Source organism: Oncorhynchus tshawytscha, linkage group LG23 (genome assembly GCF_018296145.1).
Source record: "Oncorhynchus tshawytscha isolate Ot180627B linkage group LG23, Otsh_v2.0, whole genome shotgun sequence".
Taxonomy (NCBI): Eukaryota; Metazoa; Chordata; class Actinopteri; order Salmoniformes; family Salmonidae; genus Oncorhynchus; species Oncorhynchus tshawytscha.
In genome coordinates, this window is record NC_056451.1 from 7,371,106 (window position 1) to 7,396,039 (window position 24,934).

Below are 24,934 nucleotides of genomic sequence, written 5' to 3' on the forward strand. Positions count from 1 at the left end.
ATTTTGCTCAGTAGTGACAAAGCGGTACACTGTTCCTATGTGGAGGGTTTGACTTCAACAATAGAGGGCTGGGCCGAGGACCAGACACAGGAGGTCTAACCGGTCATTGTCCCTGAGCATTTAAACACAGCCTGGTGTGGTGGTGGGAGGACAGAGGGCTCCGATGAGGGAGAGTGTCGTAAACATAAAGGTGGCCAAATGAGTACCTGTGGCAGGGCATTTGTCTCTCCTCTTAGCTTTTAATGAGCGAGCAGGTGTAGAGGAGAGATGTGATTTAGAGATTTGAAGAGAGGCAGAGGAAACCCAGGAAAACAACAGGCCTATGCGGGACACAAACCTCCGCTAGAATGTTAGCAGGGTTTACTTTGCACAGCGAGTAGAAGGATGCGCTAACTGGCCCTGAAGGGGAAGAAAAAAAAAAATGGGGCTCAACATGGAACAGGAGGAGTTTCATAGTGATTTAGAATATCTTATGGAGAATGTCAGTTAACCACAGAAAATGAGGCAACACAGCACTCATCAGTAATTTCTGTAGGCCTATTACAGACTTTTGTAAATGCCAAAAATGACATTGTGATAAAAACGTATTCTTACTTGCCAAGAGAGGACATGTTCATTGTGAGGAAAGAATGAATAGCTACTCTCAGAAGTAAAGCACAGCCCGAAATGCAATTGTCATATATCGCCCCCTCCCCCTCCCCCAAATGTCTATCGAAGCTTACCATAACTCTTCCCCCAACGATAACAGAAAATGTACCTAAATCCTACAGTGCTTTTTCAACCAATCATGAAAAACAGCTTTAGATTCTGGAAAATGTATCTGGATACATTTTTATATCCCGGTGTGGATGGTCAAAAGACTACATTTTTGGCCCACATTCGACTTCCTTTGAAGAGAAAGAAAAAAACCCTGCCATACATTACAATTTCACATCTGGTTTGGATTCGGGGGAAGTATGCAGTCAACTCCAGCATGCCAAAGGAGGTTTTGGACAGTCACTGACTGGAGAATTCAGGAAGGGGTGTCTTTACTTTCTCTGCAGCACTGGTATTCACCGGTAAATGTTAAGAGGGCAGAGGGAAAAACAGAGAGAGCGAGAAAGAGAAAGGTACAGTAAGTGACAGACTGGGAGCAAGTGGGAAAAGATATCGGCCTAGATCTGAGTTGGGAAACACTAGTTGAGGGAGAGATAATGACAAGACTGTCAGCATTGCAAGGGGAACACAGGAAGTGAAAGAATGCAGAGACAAAAGGCTATATAGAGATCAATGTTCAACAAAAGGATAAAAAGCTAGTCGTAGTAATAAAAGATAGAAACAAGATAGACTTAAACGCTAAGGGGAGAGAGAGAAATGTCTGAAAAAAGGAGCAAGCATGTAGTTGACAGTCATTATAGTAAATCGTCCCAGTTAGGGCCCTAGTGGACATTGGTAGGGGTAGGGAGTGGATTATATGGAGTGGGGTGAGTACAGTTCAGAAGCCACTGTATGAGAAGGTGGAGTATATTATTCCTCCTTGTACAAACAAAACATGGCCCTGATTCCCAGGAGTCCCACTGACCAGCAGCACCGTGCAGATTTATTACCAAACATGGCCATCCCATAATTCTCGTCACTGTCCTGTCCTCCCCTGGCTGGGCTGCTGGTCATCTGCACTCAGATCCAGGGGATAGGTCAGGGCTTCCCTTTCATCTCTTTGAAAAACAGAACCCTACTGAATACTAGACACTGGCAGAGTGAGGGGAGGGTTTGGCTCAATAGCATCCGCTGAGGCTTCATTGGAGCAAGGTGGAAACGCAGACGTGTAGATAACATGGGAAGTTGATTGTTTGAATATCTGTCAAAGGCTGTGGGTTTTTTTTGTGCGGCAAATTTAATTCATGCTTGCAAACAGAACTTAACATGCCGCCTTAGCTTGATCCTTGAAAAAGTATTGCATTTCTCCCACCTAAAGGAGAATGGTGCTACTAGAGCAGTACGACCAGAATATTTAGTTACAGTGGGTCACAGTACACTCTGGCTCCCTTTCAGCAGCAGGTCAGCCTAGCTGGTCTCCGGACAGGACGGTGTTTGCACTAATCTTCAGAAGGGGAAACGGAGGGAGTCCTCCTATGCAATATCTTTACTGGCGTGGTGACAATTTCATCTCTGCCGGTGTTTTACATCTCGCCTACCTCCCCCCTCGTTTGTACCTAGAGCTAGACACAACAACCTCCCCAGTCATCAGACACAAGGCTGTTATGTCTGGACCCAGAAAAAAAAAACACAATCTGTTAAATATTTCTGAACTGTGAAGACTTGACACTTTGGTACGGAAATGGTGATTTTCTAATTTAGAGGTCAGTGATTCAGTCATAGAAATGGATTCAGTCACACATTTTATGCTGTAGTACTGGGGTCTAACAGGCTGAACGCTGGCAGCCCACCTATCACTAGCTCGCCAAACAATTCTGAAAGTGCTTAACAGGACAGGAAAATGGTCCAATTCACACACTTATCAAGAGAACATCCCTGGTCGTCATCTCAACTGCCGTTGAGCTGGCAGACTCACTACACAAAGTGTGCCCCTGGCTATCCATAGTTAAATGTTTTTAAACCCAACAATTGTGACATCTGGTTTGCTTAATATAAAGTATTTGCAATTATTTATACTTTTGATACTGATACTCAAGTAGTATTTTCATTTAGAAAAGGGTATCTTTACTTTTATTCAAGTATGACAATTGGGTACTTTTCCACCACTGGATATATGCAGCAGCAAAAACATCACTAGACCAGCACATTCCTCTTTTGCAAAATGCACAAGTTAAAGGGGTATTACACCCAAAAAAATCCATGTGTTTTTTTTTTTTCAGCCCTCAAATTTTGTGATGCAATTTAACTTCTCTAGGGTAGGGGGCAGCATTCGGAATTTTGGATGAAAAGCATGCCCAAATTAAACGGCCTGCTACTCGGGCCCAGAAGATATGATATGCATATAACTGGTAGATTTGGATAGAAAACACTAAAGTTTCCAAAACTGTTAAAATAGTGTCCGAGTATAACAGAACTGATTTGGCAGGTGAAAACCCAAGAAAAACCCATTCAGGAAGTATTTTTTGTTGTAGTTTTCTATTCAATGCCATTACAGTCTCCATTGACTTAGGACTCAATTTGCAGTTCCTATGCCTTCCACTAGATGTCAGTCTTTAGAAATTGTTTCAGGCTTGTATTCTTATAAATGAGGGAGTAAGACCAGTCTGAATGAGTGGACCCTGACGTGTCACAGAGCTTTTTTCATGCGCACTCCCGAGAGAGTGTATTTCTTGTTTACCTTTTATATTGACAACATTATTGTCTGGTTGAAATATTATAGATCATTTAGGCTAAAAACAACCTGGGGATTGAATATAAACATCGTTTGACATGTTTCTATGAACTTTACGGATACAATTAGGATTTTGTCTGCCTGTTTTGAGCCTGTGGATTACTGAAGAAAACGAACAAAAACAGAGGTTTTTGGATATAGAGACTTTATCGAACAAAAGGAACATTTATTGAGTAAATTAATGTCTTCTGAGTGCCACCATATGAAGATCATCAAAAGGTAAGGGATTAATTTTAGTTTTGTAATGCTTCTGTTTGGCTGGTTACTGTTTGTAATAATTTGTCAACTGGGCTATGTTCTCAAATAATCTTAAGGTATGCTTTTGCCATCAAGCATTTTTTAAGTCTGACACCGTGGTTGGATCCACAAGAAGTTAATCTTTAAACCCATGTAAAATATGTTTTGTTTTCTGAATTTTTATAATTTCTGTATTTGAATTTGGTGCTCTGCAATCTCACTGGATGTTGGCCAGGTGGGACGCCCACATACCCTAGAGAGGTTTTAAGCATTGACATGGACTTAGAACATCCAATGTCATTGTTCTCTATGGATACTTGCAATTTTGAGAGTGAGAAACTGAAGAAAAAATCCCAAACCAGGAAAAATAAAATGTGAAAATACTAAATAGTGCATATTTAGCGAGGAAAGAATTCATGAGTAGTTTGCAACATATTTCATAATTTAAAAGTAGCTAGAAAATGTTGGAGACCCCTGCTGTAGTAGGACTGGTCTCAAGGCTGAGATTGTACTGTATATCAAGTTACTCGTGTCCTAAGGCATTTCTCAGAGTCCGGTCCGTCATGCAGAGACCATGGTGAAAGATACACACTGCCTCTTATCGTCTGTAACGGGCAATGCAAATTCCATCCTTCCTGGTTTCTAGGGATCTGACCTGAAAGACACTTCACATTCTCTATTTGCTTACCAAATGGTCATCTGTGTAGTTCCCTTGAACCTTTGACACAAAGTTGGCTAGTCAAATGCTACACAGCCCATTTAACAGAGAAAGCACAATGTTCATGAATACGTCAGCAAGTTGATTTGACATCATCCCTTTCATGCCATACATCCTCGCCGCCTTTTATAGGTCCATGGCTATTTCCAACCCACACGGACCAAAAACCAAGGCTAGACCACGCGCCACAGAGCCAAAATGGCTCCTGTAAACTGGCCATTCCCAGGTGGTCGCCTGACTCTGCCGACTCAGCACAGTTAGCGAGGGCATCAAGGAGCTGGTGTAGAGTTTCCGAGCCCGCACAGTCAGCAATTTGAGCACCCTTTGATGGCCACATGCAATTGCTGCTCGCCACAACTGCAAGCAATTATTCCTCTCACACACATGGCCACTCATGATTGCTATGGTGGCACCTGATCCTTGGGTTAAGATGACAGATTTTTGGTCAATGCTCTCTTTCCCCATTGCTCGCTCTCTCTATTTCAAACCTATACAGGGACTATCTGGAGGCTTTGTGGCTTGCAGGTGTAGGCATCTGAGACATGTCCTATTAGAAGTGTTGCACAACGTTCCTAGTTATGTACACTTGTAATGAGTATCAAAGCTGACATCTACCCTAGCTATGTTCTCTGCAACTCACAAGAATAAATTGCGGTCACCAAAAACCAGCCCTTTCACTCACTCGCTCCACAACCTTGAAAAGATGGGTTTATTTGAGGGGGGAACATTACGTATGTCCAGAAAATGCTGAGGGAACGTGCCAAATGGGAAATGACTGGGATGAAATCACCATTAAAAGTAATTTCCAGTAATATGCAGAGGTACTTTCCCCCCCCCTACAGAGTATGGTCTCCTTGGAAATGTGTAAACAGTGCCCTCATTCCCCGGCACCATAAAACACTTGGCAGTGAAGTCTTCCCTTGCTTCTAGTCCTCCCAGAGTTCACCAAGGGCGTTCTGGAGGTGATACCGTGGCAATGCGAAATATGTTGACTCTTACACTATCAATTATCAATTAGGCACTGAATGAGTACACATATGCTCGATTAACTATTTCACTTTCATCGGATACTGTACATGACTCGTGGGCTGACTTCATTCCCTTTACCCCGATAAAAAAAAAAACACATTATGGATCTAAGGTGCCCTAAATAAAAAAAATAAAAACTTGTATATAAAACTGATGCAACTCTTGGAAAGTTGGCCAAAAGTCTCCAGAACCTGAGGATCAGGTCAATCCATGTCTGTACAGTAAGGGACCGTATAACAGAAGCATATTAAAAGCATCGTACTAAAGATGTACTGTACAAAAATAGAATAATAGACCTAATAACTAGGTGTGATAATGGTGGTGGAGCGACAGGCATTTCTATTTCGAGAGTCCCATTCCACCAGTTGGCCTGTCTGATACCTATCAAATTTGAAGTTTCCACTCATAAAAACGTAATGACCATTTCTTTCATTCTGGTATTTGTAGGAGAGGCCAGAAGTAGGTTCCTTTCCTGCTGGAGGGTGACCCCTATGACTAGCGTGGGGTCAAAGACAATGCAGGGGCCAGTTGCTCCTTCCTGTCCCCAGAACAGAGGTATATCCCAGAGCTCTCACAGATCCCAACACAGACACAGTACCCACACGGTCACAAAGAAAAAAACAGACACGTACTGTATAAACACGCCTGACACAGAGACAAGCAAGTAGACAAAGAAACAGCAGGCCACTGCGCTCATCTACAAACATATACAGCACATGTAAAAGTTTGCATACACACACACTCTTTCTTTACGCTGAAAAGCTAAATAGGAAGAGATTGTTCAAAGACAAAACTTTTTTTTTTTTAAATAAAATAAAAATCAGGGGACAAATGGGTGACTAGTGCAGGAAGACCAGAAGCGGTGAGCAACCAGCAGTTTGTTTGTTTAAAGCGGAGTCTCAAATGGCAACCTATTCCCTATAGTGCACTATTTTTGACAAGGGCACATACAGCTCTGGCCAAACATAGGGCACTATATAGGGAACAGGGTGCCATTTGGGATGAAAACAAAAGTCTATTTGTGGCGACTTCCCATTGAGTGTCATTAATGCTCATATTCACAATTCCGACTGTTCCACTCATAAATGAACCCGATAAGATCAAACAACTTGATATATTTAGGAAATGAGCTCTAAAAACAAAGTGGGCAGATCCTGGTCATAGTCATCAAAGCACACTGAGTGGATAATCAATCCAGACAGAGAGCGGACCAGACTGGGATAAGAAGCACTAGGGTTTAATAGGCATAATCCTGCCAAATTACTCTCCTCACTGGTATAAGAGACCAATAAAAGCTGCTCATTCCAACAGTGATTTCACTGAAGCTGACATAACAGGGAAAAGTGTCAACTTCTATACACGCCGGCCATAAAAAAAAAATCTGCATTAGGCCAATAATGACACACAAAAAATAAAAAATAAATTAAAAAAAACTTACACAACCACACAGTTACTAAACATCTTTCCAGAGTCCGGCATGAGGGAAGAAAGAGGAATGACGGCTGGCTTGTGCCGAAACACGCCTCTCCTGAACCAATTGTACAATCCCCAGCAGACCCATCAAAAAATAACCACCTCTTCACTCACCCCTCCCTTCTCTCATTTTCTTTGACCTTCACATAGGACCCGAGAGAAGAGAATGTCACGTGTCTGTTGGAGAAGCCAACAGTGCAGCCAGTGGGGGTCAGCGACCCGCGGGTCAATTTTTTCCCTCTTCGTACCGCAGGGAGAACGCCCTGGCTCACACACATACATAAACCCCCCCCCACCGGCTCTGATATTCAAAACGCAGGCTGAGCATGCGGCTGGAATGAGCTCACTTCAAAAAGGTGTCCATAAATCAAGCTGCCATGCCAAGGACTCCATCCCGTTCCCCTCTGCACCTCTCCCCCTCACCCCTCCATCTCTCTGCCCTTCTCCAACCTGAGAACCTGGGCCACGTTCAGTTGTGCATGAAAGATGGTAGAGCATGGACTCAGAGATGAAACTCTTTATTCTGGGTCTATATTGTGCAATATTGGCTGGACTTTGCAATGCAGGCACATTCTCAGTGCTCATTCACTCTGGTCCCGTCCTTCTTCTGACTCCACTGCTGAGAAGAAATGAGTCAGAACTAGTAGTAGCCAGGTCAAGGGCAGGTCATTGCATCCTTGTCATAGAAGATATTTGGGGAGTGGCAGGTTGTTATAAGTAGATGCTCAGAAGACACATTTTTGTCATCATAATCATTATCAGAAATTGCAGATATACCTTGGTGCGAATGGACAGGGAGCTCGACTGTTGGTGTGTTCAAAAGTGCTTGAAGGAGAGCCCCATCTAAGAAATCCGATTTTGACTTTACCAGAGGAGAGCCACAATCAGTCACGCTCTTATCTCGCTGTGTCACATGGGATCTCTTTATCATGCAAAACACTATTCGTGTTCTCCGCCTAATTCACTGCAAAGTGATAAAATGCAAAGTCCACCCAGCGCTTTGGTTAAATAAAGAGACAATGTACGCAAGCACAGGTGTTTCGGTAAACACAGGTAGTGGAGGTGAATTATGTCGAGTCCCAATCAGACATGTCTTATCTCTCTCTCGCTCTCTCAATATATCAACTACAATCTCCCCACTCTTTCTCAACTCCCTATTTTACTCTGGTCCTATACATGTCTCTTCTTTAGGAGACGGTAGGCTATATAGGAAACAGTATAGGGGAAACTTCAAGACTAGGACATAAGAACAGCTTAACAGAGTAGGAAGTAGTGTTGACATAAGACCAGAATATTTACTTCGATACCAGGTTTAGTATCACGATACTCGATACATGACAAAAAAACAAGACGTATTACCCAAAGTCACAGAATTGCACTTGATCCAGACAGATCTTTTTTTAGTTTAATGTCATTACATTTGATGAAATGTTTGAATTTATGCATTAATGAATCAATTATACAATCCATTCGATTTTTTTATTTTACCAATCCAACTACGTAACAATGGTATTGATTTATTTGTATGGTAAATTTACTGAAACTGGGTAAATCAGGATGTAACCTAGGCCTAGTCACAATACAGGTGAATGCATATTAAATAGAAGTGTGTGCATTCATTGTGTTATTGAGCTTTGTTTGACTGATTTCATGGGGCTACAGATGAAACAGTTTCCTTTCCATTTGGGACTCATGTTATTATACTGGTCAACAACATTTGCATAGAAGCAGCAATATCTTTTTATAAAGTTAGCACTTATTCACACACACACCACAGTCAGTTCAAGGCTCGAGCAAAGATGATCTTGACTGGGAGAGATGTGAGGCAAGGGAGACTAAGTGAATGTCACCAAAAACTTTATTCAAATCAGCTTTGGATTTCAACAATATGTTTTTTTTTTTCAAGGTACTAGGGTAGTGTATTGATGTTAGCTTCAGCTGTAAGCTAGTAAGAAAAAGTTGGCCTACAAAGCTGGAAGCTACCGGAATCTTGCATTATAAAGTGTTCTAGCCTGTAATGGACATTGTTTTGCGAACAGTAAATGAACAGTTTAACATTTCTAAATGCCGTGTTGCATTATTTAAGTGTGTTAACCTCTGTGCAGCATAAGTGATGATGCAGCCCAGACTCCCAGTGAGTGCAGTGGTTCCTCAGTACAGGATAGAGCTAGCAATGAGTAAGTGGAGCAGGCATGGTGCGTTTGCACTATAAAGGGGACATCAGCTACGCTGTAAGAGAGACATGATCCTCTCTCAATCAGTAGACGACGTGAGACACATTTCACAGAAGTACCAAACCGTTTTTCATGTTCTAGTATTGAAAAAGTACTGAAGTTTCGGTATGCCATGCAACACTAGTAGGAACAGGAAAATTACTTTAGCAGTGAGACAGGAAAAGACAGAAACCTGGCAGACAGACTGACACTCCCTAGTCAAAGGCGCCAGGTTTAGTCACTGCTCTGAGAACGTCTCCATCGATCAACTAAAAGTACATGTTTGTCACACAAGGTGTAAATTAACTAAATTTACTGCACAACCCCTGATTAGTGGGCTGCTAGCTTGCACAGCGTCACAGTCAACCACAGATGGTGACAAAAGGCATCCCACGGCACTCTACAGTAAACACCATTCAATCTGGCTACACTGTAAAGGATAAAAAGCTGGCACACACACACACACACACACACACAAAACACAGGAATGTGTAGGAGCACACATATACACCATACATAAATGATCTCGGTGTCCAACAGAGAACAAGTATGACGTGGTCTGACCAATGAGCCTTATCTATATGCAAACTTAAGACCGAAAGCGTTGAGTTGTCAACTTTTGTGAATTCAACAAAATGTCATTGGATTTCGATTATTATTCTTTTTTAAAAATGGTTGAAAAAAAGTGATTAAAAATGCCCTCAACGTCAATGACTTTTTGCAAATCCAAATCTCTTTTCCATGTTGATTCAACGTCATCACTTAGATTTTTTGAGGGGGTTGAAATGTGGAAACAACGTTGATTCAACCAGTTTTTGACCAATGGGGTGCCACTGTTTTCTTAATTCTTTTTTTCAGCCGGCGAGGGGATGAGGGCAGCCGAGGGGGGGTGAAATATTTTCGGGGCGAAGTCATGGTGTTGGTGTCATTGGCCCCATGCTATACTACTTTCCAAGCAGTCTGGCGCTCCCCCATTCTACTCATTGATTTCATTTATTTTACACTTGCATTGGATGTGGTTCTGTTTGATGCTGGATGCCTAGGTCTCCTACTCCCCTTAAAATAAAACTGAATTGCTAACGTATGGCAAAAAGAAGAGAACAAACAACTAATAATGTTTGCCAGACTTTGCTCGAGAGGAATGGGTGGATGCGTTGAGAATGTACAGCTGGACAGTCTCAGTAGAGAATAGAGAGGTAATCTGGCAACCCCCATTAAGTAAGTCTGAATGGAGATGGCAACGTGCATGGTTGGTTACCCAGCACCCCGGCTCTACACCTTTTGAGGAGAGCTGAACAGTGCAAAGCAGCGATTATATTCCAGCCCACACCAATGCAGAGTTATAACAACATTAGTATTTTTCACAACCTAAGTATAGTATTGAAACAGATTCAAGAATAATTCCTCTCTGGGTGTAAAAGCCCTAAACAGGAATGCAGCTGGGAAACTATAGATTTCACTCTGACCAAAGGTCCTCTAAACCTTTCAGATCAGGGTCACGGTCAAAGTCAGTGGTCATGTGTAGGGATAGGGTTCCATCTGCAGTAAGGGTCAGCTTGGTGTTTGACGGTCAGGGGCATGGGAGTGATGTCATCATGAACATTAGACTCTAATAGATTCTGTTTCTATGGATGTCACGGTCCCCTTTAAGTGAAGACATCTCTCCCTCTCGAATGAAGACACAAAAAAAAGTTGTCTTGATTGACAGTAGCAGGACACTTATAAAAGTCTTGATCAGAGAACCAGAAAGTCTGGACATTACATTACGGAGTCTAACAGGCCTGGGAACCTCAAAGAAATGTGCACAACAGCAGACACAACATCAACAGAACCTCTATGGCATTTAAGGTCTGGGTCCCATCTGTGCTGGTAAATGTGTTAGATGTTCTGGTCTCTGCTCTGGAATGAGTTACACTGAAGAAAAAATAAATAAATTGTAGTTGCTGCAACTACACAGAACAAAAATATAAACAACATGTAAAGTGTTGGTCCCATGTTTTATGAGTTTAAATAAAATGTCCCACAAATGCGCCATACGCACAAAAAGCTTATTTCTCTCTATTTACATCCCTGTAAGGGAGCATTTTATCCTTTGTCAAGATAATCCATCCACCTGACAGGTGTGGCATATCAAGAAGCTGATTAAACAGCATGACCATTACACAGGTGCACCTTGCGCCGAGGACAATAAAAGGCCACTAAAATGCACAGTTGTGTCACACAACATGGCACAGATATCTCAAGTTGAGGGAGTGTGCAATTGACATGCTGACTGCAGGAATGTCATCCAGAGCTGTTGCCATAGAATTGAATGTTCACTTCTCTACCATAAGCTGCCTCCAATGTTGTTTTAGAGAATTTTGCAGTATGTCCAACCGGCTTCACAACCGCAGACCATGTGTAACCACGCCAGCCCAGGACCTTCACCTGCGGGGGTGGTGGAATATTTATGTCTGTAGTAAAGCCCTTTGTGGGGAAAAACACAATTCTGATTGGCTGGGCCTTGCTCCCCAGTGGGTCAACCTGGCTCCCATGGCTTCATCCCTGTCCAGTCATGTGAAATCAATAGATTACAGCCTAAGGAATTTATTTCAATTGACTGAATCACAGGAAAATCTTTGAAATTGTTGCATGTTGCATTCATATTTTTGTTAAGTATAATTATTATTGGTTCCACAGCCTTTTTTTTGTTAACATGCCAAAATAATAGTTGAACAAACATGAGACAAATTGAGCAAACACATTTTATGTTGACAGAACTGACAGACTTCTCAAAAACAGTTCAATTCAGGTTACACTTTAACAGAAAACTAAAAAAAGGCTGTTAAAAATACTAATTATTATTAGTTGAAACTAGAATTTTTTTAAATAGTGTATATATTCAATTACCACAAACATCCTGGGCTTAATCCGCCCTTTGGTTCTGCATGCCCTATCGAAACAAACAGATCTTTGGAGAACATTAGTCCAATGATCTCATAGATCCGACCGCATGACAAAAGACCTTAAGAGTAAAAGGTAAACAGTTTAATCAAGTGTGTCAAATAAAATTACGTTCTCTTCCGCTCTCTGTTGAATTAAAAGGTAGTCGCCGCTAAATAACGTTGCCATGAGCGGCGCTGCAGATAGAGATGCAAGACTGTTGCGGAAATGTGTTTTTTCTGCATCTGTCATATTACTGAGTCCACCTTTAAATCCGCAGAAAAAAAAAAGGGAGTGGAATTTCTCCGGCCTAGTTGCCCAACACAAACCCTTACAAGCGAGAGTCAATAACATTAGTATGCACTGCACTGCACTCCAACCAAACAGTAGGGACTTGCAGTAATCTCAGATGAAGCCATGCTGTGACAGGCACACCTGTCAGTGGCCTACGAGCATTAATGGTGTTCCTCTTGGGCCACTCCTCTCGCCATCTCCTCTCTGCATCCCTTCATTCAAGCTCCCTGGCAGTGGCTCTCCATTGCCCGTCCTGTCGTAAATCACCTCAGTCTTCTCCTCTTCCTCAACCAAGAGCTTGTGTTCTTTTATAGCCAAGCCAAGGACATGTTCTCCCATTTATGGCTCCTGCAAGTACAAGGCATTGATGGGAACAGCCCCCCCTTTACTCTGCCTTTGACTCTTGCACATTAGTGCCAACCTGTACCCATGCTGCTGCCAAGTAAACACTCCCCTAGGTTTATGTTGGACTTAGGCAACTTGTCATATACACTTCGATTTAATTTAAGGTCCACGGAGTGACATGCGCTCACACCTTTATCGGAATGTGTGAATGTGGCAGGTCGGTCTGGCCTGTCTCAGCCTGCCTCCTCGGAGTAGAGAACTCCACTGTCTATTCAACCACGGAGATGGAGAGAGACGGCTACTGAAGATACCCGATAAGGAGTTACATTCTTGATGGCCCACCAGTTTCATCATGTGGAACAGGGATTTGCTTGTGTTACTTAAAGAGGGGAACACACTCACTCGCAGCTGTGCTCCAAATAAACAGCCATATGAATTTAACAGAGGAGAAAAATGCATATCGAATCTGTACAAGTAACAGCTTTTAACACATTCATGCAAGACGGGGCGTCCAGGGTGAGCCAATCCATAACTTGGGTTGAGGAGTTTACGCACGTACACACTTCACCACAGCTCCTCCAGAAAAGCTGTGAGTAACAACTTGTTATGGTACAGGGTTCAATACCTGCACAAAAATGGGTCCACATACATCCAAACACACACAAATCAAGGAAATGCGCACACACACACACAGACTCTCCTCCGATTACACCACATCTGTGATGATGTCAGTCATTTGGTTTCATTTCTTGCAGATGTGGTGGGAGGCTAGGCTCATTAAGTGTTGGGAAGCAATCAAGCCTAATACACCGGCCTCGGCACTTAGCTCAGCGTGTGCGTGAGTGAGTGCTGGGGCGAGGTGGGTAGCCGAACCATGTAAAGACAAAGCCACTGCGGTGGTGTCGATGGTGCTGATGGCATGTTGGAACAAACAAGGATTGCAGGCAAATTGCTACGCCAGGACATCACTGTTGTGCGAAAGCCTTGTGAGAATGCTGTCGTGGAAAGATGTCAGGCCCTCTAATGCTCTCTGGTTGTATCGTTAGCATTAGCGCCGGGCCTTGTTCCAGGGCTGTTGAGCATCACTCTTTGGTGGGGATCATAGCAAGCCACAATGCCTCAAAGTGAAGGCCAATTAGGCCATATGCTTGGCGTGTGAGAGCAAGCCAAAAAAAAGGAAAAGACTAAATCCATGACACTCCAGATGAACAATGACTTCTATCACATACATTACGGGAGGTGTAAATCTAGGCGAGAATAGGATTACTGAAAGATGACAAGAGATACTACATGCTTATCACGAGAGGGTGATCCTTCAGGACAGTCTGTCCCACAGATGTGTTTTTTTTGGGCCCGCCCTTAAGTTCACAGAGTAGAAGCGTCTTGGTCTTGAAAGAGGCTATATAAAACCCATGTATTATTATCATCGGAAGAAATCAAACAGAAAAAAGGTTTGGGTTTGTGTGGTTGATTGACAAATGGATTCCTCGATAAAACTTCCTTCTTCCTCATTGTTATTTCTTTTATTGTTGTCGGACAGTAGTTTTCTGGTAGGTCATGGTCCTCGAAGATAAATGCTTTGGGAGTTGCCAAAGTAATTACAGGGGACAGCTACGGAAGGGATGTTTAAGTTACTGTAGGGTGAATATATCTGTATAAACATATACACTCACAATTCAATGGAGGACATAGGGTTGCTGAGTGAACAGCAGCATAGAGGCCTCCTCACACCGTCTTTCCCAGGTTTGTTGCAAGGCGAAATTACACACCCTACCACGCTGTATAAATTGGCCTACATTTCTCCTCCCCCCCAAGTGCCTCTGTTAACCATATAGGCCTATCCTATGATTTAATCATTAGCCACATCCCAACGTATGTATGAAATTCATAATACACATCACATTACTCGTCATCTCAAAACCGCTGCAATTTGTCTTCAAACTCGCAATGTGTGCCTTGTGCACTTTTTACACAGCTTGATGGGACTTGCGTGTTGGTTCTGGAGGCATGTTTGCTTGAAAAAAATAAATATTTATACATGGCCTCCATTTATGGGAAAATGGGGAATAAGAGTGATGTTTACAACTGACAAGGCACGGTGGTGTGGCTGCCAGGGTTCTAGGGCACATTCTCTAACAGTGTTGCAAGTCTAGGCGAGGGGGATAGAAATGCATGCCAAATGCTGGAATCAACCATCAGCCTGCCTAAACCAGACTGAACACTGTCCTCACTATTGTTTCACAACAGTTCAACTTAGACGGCAGGTTAACTCACTATAGATGTGCCATTAAAACGGTGAACCTTTTCTAACAGGATAACACTAATCACGAGGGAGGTGTTGATGTTAACGAGACAGTCCGTCTTGCGTCATGACTAGGGCCATGTGTTTTGCGCAATCATGTGATGTGCCTGGATTTGAACTTTTTTATTTATTTTATTTATCAAAACTGTCCTCTTTATGTCAGATGGTCCAGCATCATCCTCAGCCAATTACTTTCATTTGTCCAATTCTTATTTTTGGATGAGGCTTAAAATACAGGATAAAAATAAAAACATTTAAAAAATCAGTGTGTCACATGATTGTTTCTTGCAGAGGGGCCTAAATATGATTACATGCCTTTCAACTACTCAATAGCTGTACTTCTCATAGTCTTGCAGTAGACAACATCCTCCTGCTGTAGGTCTGGGCGCAGCCAGGGAACCAGTCATGGCTGACTCACAAAGCCGGATACATGACTTGGGGGGGGGGTGACTCGACAGGAATCACGCACCTAAAACATCTGCTTCATCACAAGAGCTATGGGGCTGTCGCTGACATCATGCGGTTTCGAACGCAGCTAGGAGAGTGGACAGGGCTCTCACAAAATGTTATTGGAATAGCCAAACTCTTACACAACATGCATTGGCAAGATCGGGTAGACGGTAAGGATTATTTGATGTCATGGGAGGGACCAAAGAAACATTTATGATAGAAAGAGTGAAAGTGGTGAGGGGAGAAGTGAACAACATATGGTCTAAATAACCTTTATACATAAGAGAGGAGAGAGAAGAGAGAGAGAGACCAGAGAGCACCTACATCTGACCAGTCTTTGGACACGGTGTTAACAAACCTCCAAACGAGCTTCAATGCCATACAACACTCCTTCCGTGGCCGCCAACTGCTAGTAAAACTAAATGCATGCTCTTCAACCGATCGCTGCCCGCACCCGCCCACCCGACTAACATCACTACTCTGGACAGTTCTGACTTAGAATATGTGGACCACTATAAATACCTAGGTGTCTGGCTAGACTGTAAACTCTCCTTCCAGACTCGTATTAAGCATCTCCAATCCAAAATTAAATCTAGAATTGGCTTCCTATTTCACAACAAAGCCTCCTTCACTCATACAGCCAAACATACCCTCAGTTTTACGACTATCATACCGATCCTCGACTTTGGCGATGTCATTTTCAAAAAAGCCTCAGACACTCTACTCAGCAAATTGGATGCAGTCTATCACAGTGCCATACGTTTTGTCACCAAATCCCATATACCACCCACCACTGCGACCTGTATGCTCTCGTTGGCTGGTCCTCGCTACATACTTCAGGTCATCTATAAAGTCTTTGCTAGGTAAAGCTCCGCCTTAGCTCACTGGTCACCATAGCAACACCCACCAATAGCACGCGCTCCAGCAGGTATATTTCACTGGTCATCCCCAAAGCCAACACCTCTTTGGCCGCCTTTCTTTCCAGTTCTCTGCTGCCAATGACTGGAACAAATTGCAAAAAAAATAAAATAAATAAATTCACTGAAGTTGGAGACTTAGATCTCCCTCACTAACTTCAAGTATCAGCTGTCAGAGCAGCTTACCGATCGCTGCAGCTGTACACAGCCCATCTGTAAAGAGCCCATCCAACCAACTACCTACCTCATCCCATATTTGTTCTGGTTTTCTGCTCTTTTGCACACCAGTATTTCTACTGCACATTCTCATCTTCACATCTATCACTCCAGTGTTAATTGCTAAATTGTAATTACTTCACCACTATGGCATATTTATTGCCTTACCTCCTTAATTCATTTGCACACACTGTATGCACATTTTTCTATTGTGTTATTGATTGTACTTTTGTTTATTTCATGTGTAACTGTGTTGTTTTTGTCGCACTGCTTTGCGTCATCTTGGGCAGGTGGCAGTTGTAAATGAGAACTTGTTCTCAACTGGCCTACCTGGTTAAATAAAGGTGAAATAAAAAAAACAATTAAATTTAAAAAACTACGATGCCTCCCGCAGGGGGTCAAACTCTCAGAATCGGATTTCGGACATTTTCCAACAAAATAGCCGCTGGAGGAAGCTGTGCCCCCTCACAATAACACTGCAGCACCTGGACACCCACCCCCACTCACGCAGGAAACATGAGGTCACACACACACACACACAAGCTGCGTGCCACACACCCCCATACTCAATTGAAGGGTGCCTGGTTAGTGGCTAGTCTGACTACCAGAGGAAGGCAGGAAGAAGGGGGAAATGGCTGTTGGGGTTTGAGGATATAGGATACAGAGAGAAAAGCCTGCTTTGGAGGTAATGCTTGACAGGTTCACTTGTGTGCTCAATACCTTTATAAATGTTCTATTTTCTGAACTAGTGTTCAGATTGTCTGGGTAGCTTTTACGTCGGTCTTAAAGTAACTGGCCATCTTAACCAATATGTCACATACTGCAATACTGATTCCCCTTAAGAGTGTTTGAGAGTCAGCAAATAGACAGCAAGCAGACCGCAAAAAGAAAACGGGTTCCAGTAGCTTCCTCGACAACAGAGTTGGAGAAAGAGGGAACGAAAGGGGTGCAGTGTCAAAACTACAATTCAACATTCCAGTCTAACAACCTGCAAGCAATTGACTGTGGATTGTCCGTCATCGTTGTACTACGGGCTAGAAACTGTCAGCCCCCAAACCCACCCACCAGCAATTCACCACACACGCAATAACATCTGCAAAAAAAGGTGTATGCGACTGATACATTTGATTACAAGTCATTATGGTCCCACTGAAGTTTAAACACGGCACCACTCCAAAACAGAGAACTGCTAACCTTCAGCAAAACACAGAGACAGAATGAGACAGAGACAGAATGTGATCGCTTAAAACACCAGAGAGAGAAAAGAGGAAAGAGGCAAACAAATACATGATATACTCCATAAGCTGGGACAAAGACATGCCAGACGCTACATAAAGGAGGTTTACTTTTGGATTTTATTGCCCTCTTGTGAGGAAAAGTAACTGGAAAACCATCAGATTGGCCTGGTTGGCACAGCAGGACACTACAGATACACAGTTCTTCATAGGAGGAAGTTGAGTTGTGGTGTACAATTGAGAGGAAGAGCTATTTTTTTTTAAAGTTGACGATAGTTCCGCACAAAGCCATGTACTACCACTGTCCATGTAGGGTCAGAAATTATTGACACCCTTGACAAAGATGTTTAATAATGACTATATAAAATAAATTATTCAAATAATATTGTATGCAACAACAAATGATTGACACTGACATTGATTAGTGATGTGAAGTTAGCAAACAGTTCATTATTTGAATGACTTAATACGCACTCCTTCAACTCAGTGGCTCGGGAGCTGTGCTTCGACCAACAGCTGTCTGTCATATATGCGCGCAGGGAAACATTTCATGCTGCTGGCAGCATAAAGAAGAAAACACGTGGGCCTCCCGAGTGGCACGACAGACCCGGGTTCAATCCCAGGCTGTGTCACAACCAGTCGTGAACAGGAGTACCATAGAGCGACACACAATTGGCCCAGCGTCATCCGGGTTAGGGAGGGTTTGGCCGGGGGGTTTACTTGTCTCACCGCGCTCTAGCGACTCCTTGTGGTGGGCCGGGCGCCTGTAGACTGACTTCTATGGTCAGTTTAATGGTGTCTCCTCTGACACATTGGTGAAGCAGGCGCATGTTAAGGAGTGCGGTTTGGCGGGTCATGTTTTGAAGGACGCATGACTCGACGCTTGCCTCTCCTGAGCCCGTTGGGGAGTTGCAGTGATGAGACAAGATCGGAATTGGATATCACAAAATAGGGGAGAAAAGGTGGGTAAAATACACACAAAAAAATTATATACATGTATAGAACTGATAACTGATCGCATGGCGTAAGAATTAATGCAATTCATTTATTATTGAATGTTATGGACAGATTTGAAGAACCAAAACATACAGTACACACAGCCTTTGCTCAACAAACTAACTCGAGAATGAATAGTTGGGGGTGCTGCAATTCAAATGATATAGTGCCAATCACACTCACGGCAGTCAAGCAATGCATTCTGCCAAGAGTTGTTCACAATCTAGTTTGGTTACGGCCACAACTTCAAATGCCTCGCAATCAAATTAAATTGTGCTTTAAAACAATGTCCAAGTCTCAGTGACAAAATGACAGCTCCAATAAGCCCCTTATGATGACTGACATGTGAACGAGAGGCTTGCAGAACCATGACTCTTTAGAGTTTTCAGTTCATTGTTCACTGGTAAGGGGTCCTGCGTGTTCTGGGCATTACTGACTCTAATGAGCAAAATGAGTTGAAAGATTTGTTTTTTTGACTGAAGGAGTCGAAAAGATTGAGTCAGTAAAAAGAGCCGAACTTCCCATCACTACTAAAGATTCCTATAAATAAAGTAGTCAAAAGTTTAGTATTTGGTTCCATATTCCTAGCACGCCATGACTGCATCATGTTTGTGGCTACAAACTTGTTGGATGCATTTGCAGTTTCTTTTTCAGATTATTTTGTGCCCAAGAGAAATGAAATGGTAAATAATGTAGTGCATCATTTGAGTTACATAGGTAGGGCCCTAAAAAAAAAAAAATCTGTCAAATCTTATGCCTGATTCAGTTAGTCGCACCCCCAAAAAAATGTTTATTTCCCAGGTTTCTGTTTTTCTCAGCTTTTTGCTCTCAAAATCACACTTTGTGATAGAAAACAACAAAATTGGATGTTAAGTCCACAACAATGCTTAAACCATATCAGGAGACCACTTGGGGTCTGGAAAAATCTACGACAATTTCGTTTTTTGGGTGTAGTTACCCTTTAAATTTAACTGTGCACCATCCTGAGACCATTTGGTTAGCAATGTTTCTGTAATGATCATGTGACTGCAGATTTTACAAAACAAATGGCCACTGGATTGATACAAACAATCATGTTAACATTCTGCCAGGTAGGCATAGGCTACTTTGTAGTTAACATTTAATTGAGAAGGTTTTTGAGAACCTTTCCATCTACCAGAAGAGGTTGTCTTAAATTAGCATCATCGCTAACGGCTACACAAAGTGGTAGACAAATGCGCAAATTCAAACAGGGGAATTCCTGTGCCGTTGCCTCTTCAGAAAGCTTACAGGAAAATATGATTCACTGATGCATTTAGTTCATGTCTTATGATAATCTTTGGCATATTAATGCATTTAGTTGATTTCCTATGGTCAATAAATGTTTTCATATTGTTGAATTCCGTTTTAAATGTCTGGATTCTGTGATTCCATCCGCGTTCTCCGCAACACTGATTTTATAGGACCCTAGAGAGGGTCAAAGATCATGCCCCGTAGACACGCTAACCTCCCCTGTTATTGGTAATGTGAGAGGTTAGCATGTCTTGGGGGTATGACCTTGGACTTTCATAAGTGACAATGTGATGCTACAGAAAAATGAAGAGCATCGATGTCGAAAGTAATCTAATTCTCATCTAATCTAATTTTATAAATCAAATGTAGCAAAGACAAGGATTACTATTATTTCTATCCATGTTTATGAAACAAGCGTTGTATTTGATCTAATAAATGAAGGTTTTTGCATAAGATACTTATTTCCATCCTTGTTTATGAAATCAATAGCTTATTTTCTTATTTAAAATAATGTATGAGATCTTTTAGAAGACATACTTTTGGTATTGTAGTGCATGTGGACACATGCTTGTAGAACATCTCTTTCCAAAATCATGGGCATTAATATGGAGCTGATGCCCCCTTTGATGCTATTATAGCCTCCACTCTGCTGGGAAGGCTTTCCACTAGATGTTGGAACATTGCGGCGGGGACTTTCTTCCATTCAGCCACAAGAGCGTTAGTGAGGTTGGACACTGATGTTGGGCACTGATGTTGGGCGATTAGGACTGGCTCGCAGTCGGTGTTCCAATTCATCCCAAAGGTGTTTGATGGGGTTTAGGTAAGGGCTCTGTGCAGGCCAGTATTTGTATTTGCAGGCCAGTCAAGTTCTTCAACACCGATCTCAACAAACCATTTCTGTATTGACCTCGCTTTGTGAACGGAGGCATGGTCATGCTGAACCAGGAAAGGGCCTTCCCCAAACTGTTGCCACACAGTTGGAAGCACAGAATTGTCTAAGCATGTCATTGTATGCTGTAGCATTAAGATTTCCCCTCATTGGAACTATGAACACCAAGCTCGAACCATGAAAAACAGCCCCAGACCATTATTCCTCCTTTACCAAACTTTACATTTGGCACTATACAGTCCGGCAGGTAGTGTTCTTCTGGCAGATGGTGAAGCGTGATTCATCACTCCGGAGGACACGTTTCCATAGCTACAAAGTCCAATGGCGGCAAGCTTTACACCACTCTAGCAGACGCTTGGCATTGCACATGGTGATCTTAGGCTTGTGTGGGGCTGCTTGGCGATGGAAACCCATTTCATGATGCTCCCAACTAACAGTTCTTGTGCTGACGTTGCGTCCAGAGGCAGTTTGGAACTTGGTAGTGAGTGCTGCAAACGCGCTTCAGCACTCAGCGGTCCCATTCTGTGAGCTTGTGTGGCCTACCACTTCGCAGCTGAGCCATTGTTGCTCCTAGACATTTCCACGTCACAATAACAGCACCTAATGTTGACCGGGGCAGCTCTAGCAGGGCAGAAATTTGACGAACTGACTCGTTGGAAGTCAATGAGCTCTTCAGTAAGGCCATTCTACTGCCAATGATTGTCCAAAAAGATTACATGGCCGTGTGCTCGATTTTATACTCCGGTCAGCAACGGGTATGGCTGAAATAGCCACTAATTTGAAGGGGTGTCCACATACACTATATACACACAAAAGTAAATTGGAATGGTGCCGATTTATAAATTAGCTTGAGCATCTGTTATATTGTACCAACACACCCAGAAGAGAGGCTCCTTCAAAGAACACTGTAGTTTGTCAGAGGTTAAGGGTGCGTTCCTCAGCTAAGGCGAGGTGACGCAACAACAAATGTGGGAACTCTGCCGGTTCGCACTTGGTTCATAGCCCAAAAAAAGTATACCTAGGGGCCAACCTAAATGATGCCACCGATGGAAGAAGAGTCACCGCCTGCGTCGGCGAAAGGGCAGTGAATTGAGCAGCGCTGTATTTGGTCTCCCATCGCCTAGCTCACGCAGCAATGCTGCTAAATTAACAATGTTTGGAGGGAAAGAGGCCGGGCACTGAGAGTTAAACAAATGTTTGCCATCTACATGGGTGACGTGAATTGCAGGCTATTGCCACTGTCATGTCTGCGCTTTAGGTAGAATCCACATTAGCCTAGCCATTAGCCAAACAAAGAAAAACATATTTCAATGTTGATACATGTGCATCCAGGTATACTTATGTGGGTGAGTCAACTTATTTTTAAATGACATTTCATATTATTTAATACATGTTATTAACAAAGGGTGCGCCACTTGAAGTAGAAATTGAAAATAAAATGATTACATGAAACAAACTACAGGAAATGGATCAACTGCTAAACAACTGCAGTAATGGATGCTTTGGTTGTCAACAGCCTTGTGGCTATTGTAGTCTTTTAAGTTTGGGACAGCAGGGATCTCTAAAGTTGTCCCAGGTGAAGCAGGAGGCAGGCAGCATGCAAGGGAGAACCAACTGCGCTGGTGCCTTAGCTAGTCGGTCTGGAACTCACAGTAAGCCTGGTAACACAGCTATTTTAAGGGTATGATTTATCTTCCCTTTCTCGCCCAATGTAACACGTGTGAAACGGCAACAGATGAGTCAGAAACATGACTAGGGTTGCAAAATTCCCAGGTTTTCCTGCTTAGTCCATACTGATTCCAAAAGTGTTCTAACCAAGAACTGCTCAGCCTTGGGGACTGACCACCGAGTCAATGAGGAGATAGCTAGCTACCGCCATCAGTGCCAGGATGCCCCAGGCATGCCAGTCCTGATGACAGCCTCGGGGTACGACATGTAGCACGAAAGCCAGGGAAAAACAGAGGGTGGTAAGTATTCCATGGCTCTGTCTCAAATGGCACCCTATTCCCTACATAGTGCACTACATTGGACCAGAGCCATATGGGGCCCTATGTGTTGCAGTTTCTGTAGGGAATCAGAAGAGGTTGGTGGTACGTTAATTGGGGAGGGCGGGCTTGTGGTAATGGCTGGAACAGAATCAGTTGAATGGGATCAAACATGGTTTCCATGTGTTTGATGCCATTCCATTTGCTCCTTTCCACCCATTATTATGAGCCGTCCTCCCCTCAGCAGCCTCCACTGTGGGGAATAGGGCTCCATTTGGGATGCAGCCCCATCTGTGGGCACTGGACATGCCAGCACTCCCTGTGACAAGAATAGTCCCTTTTTCCCTGCAATCGTTCCCTCTCTTCTCCATTCATGGCTCAGTCTGTCTTCAGTCCCAGTTATCATGGTGTGTAATTATTGAAGGTGCTAAGTGGCAAGAATGTTCATATTCCCTCAGTGCAACTGGAGAATGTTCAGGGACACTACAAAGTCTAGAGAACCTCCAATTATCTCAGCACTTCTATACCCTTGTATAGAAGACATGGTTAAATACTGAGTTAGTAGACATAACAATATGCAGACATATTAAATCTCTCCAACCAACTGAGACTTGCAGAAATCCACGAATGAAGTGATATAGCCTGCTAGGTCACCTTCCTTACTATACTTATAAGGACATAATTGGAGTGGTTTAGGTGGGAGCTATTGACCATTTGTTGCTTTAGAAATGTGGAAAGTAGAAACGTCATATGGAAATTGACATATCATTAGGCACAAGATCCCATTCCGAGGCTCTTATGCTTGACGTGAGACAACAAAAGCGTACATGCTGTTATGGAATTACTTTATAACTCCCGTTGTTCCATTGTCCAGTAGAAAGTTTAGTTTATAAGTATAGTCTAGTCTCAATTTCCAGTTGTTCTCAGGTTACTTAGTCTCATTAGTATAATATGGACAAAACTGCTACAAAGTAGGCTATTTCTAAATTGTCGGATATTCCTTTCTTCCTGTCCTGACATGCATTATATGCATTGTTGTATCTATCCTTCATTCATTCATTCATTCAGAATCCGGGAGCACGGCTCAACTTCTTTTCTGCCTCACATTGCAAATGAAAAGTTCAAAACTGAAAAGTTCAAATTAAACTTATTTCCTTCAATAAATGCATATTATGCCTACATTACTGACATCTGGCTAAAATGCGCAATGAATGGGACGACTCAAAAATAGCACAATAGAATGATTAAAAAGAAAGAGAATGGTTTTCATCAGTATATCCATGTGCAAAGAATAAGAAACGTGTGTGTAGGCCTACTCTAGAGTTTACGTAGGTCTACCTAAGAACAGTGGAGATATGATGGCGAAAAGTTTGCAATTCACTATTCAAGGTAGAATGGGTGATCGCGCTTACCCGATGTTATATCTGCTGTTGAATGCACCTTTGCGACTTGACAATCGAAGCCCACCTCTCGCGCTGTGTCACCAGACATTCAAACGATGTGAATTTCTGCCGGTCGCTACTCCAGTGGCAGATTATTATACTGTACAATTTTTCCCGTTCCTTTTTCACTGCAGTCTACTCAGACCTCTAACTGTACAATGTTGAAGTGTGACACAGTTCACCGGCTCTACTGTCTATGAGGAAGTTGATGGTGAGTCACAAGACCCCGCCCCGATATTGGAGAAAAATCTCCTCCCTCTGACTTCGAACCTTCGGACTGTGCTGTGCTTTGGTCATGTAGGCCAGGGATGGGGAAACTGGCAGCCCCCCTTTTGTAGGCCCGCGATGAATTCCCCTCCAAAAGTCGGGGTCTCAATTTACTGTTGAGAGTAAGAATAGTAGAATACACAAGGTGCAATTTCTAAATTGGGTTGTGCCTCAGTAGTTTTTCTATTGTTATGTCAGTCACTGACAGTCACTCAATTAGCCCTAACAAAGTATATTCACACCTTACACAGATGCAAGTTCTCCCAAAAATATCTTAATGGAAATTGTGATTTGATTGCAATCTAGGCTACACCTGATATCATTATTTTGCTAGACACACATAACAGGTAGGTGGGGATAACAGA

At 42.8% G+C, this 24,934-nt stretch overlaps 1 protein-coding gene across 1 annotated transcript in view; it reads right to left on the bottom strand.

The window, feature by feature from the left end:
• Positions 1–24,589, bottom strand: part of LOC112246067 (four and a half LIM domains protein 3-like) — a 48,435-nt gene extending 23,846 nt beyond the window's left edge. Inside the window, exon 1 of the mRNA XM_024414334.2 lies at positions 24,273–24,589. Coding sequence (XP_024270102.1) covers positions 24,273–24,351 — 79 coding nt within the window. The 5' untranslated portion in view covers positions 24,352–24,589. The remainder of the gene's footprint in view (positions 1–24,272) is intronic.
• Positions 24,590–24,934: the final 345 nt, after the last annotated feature.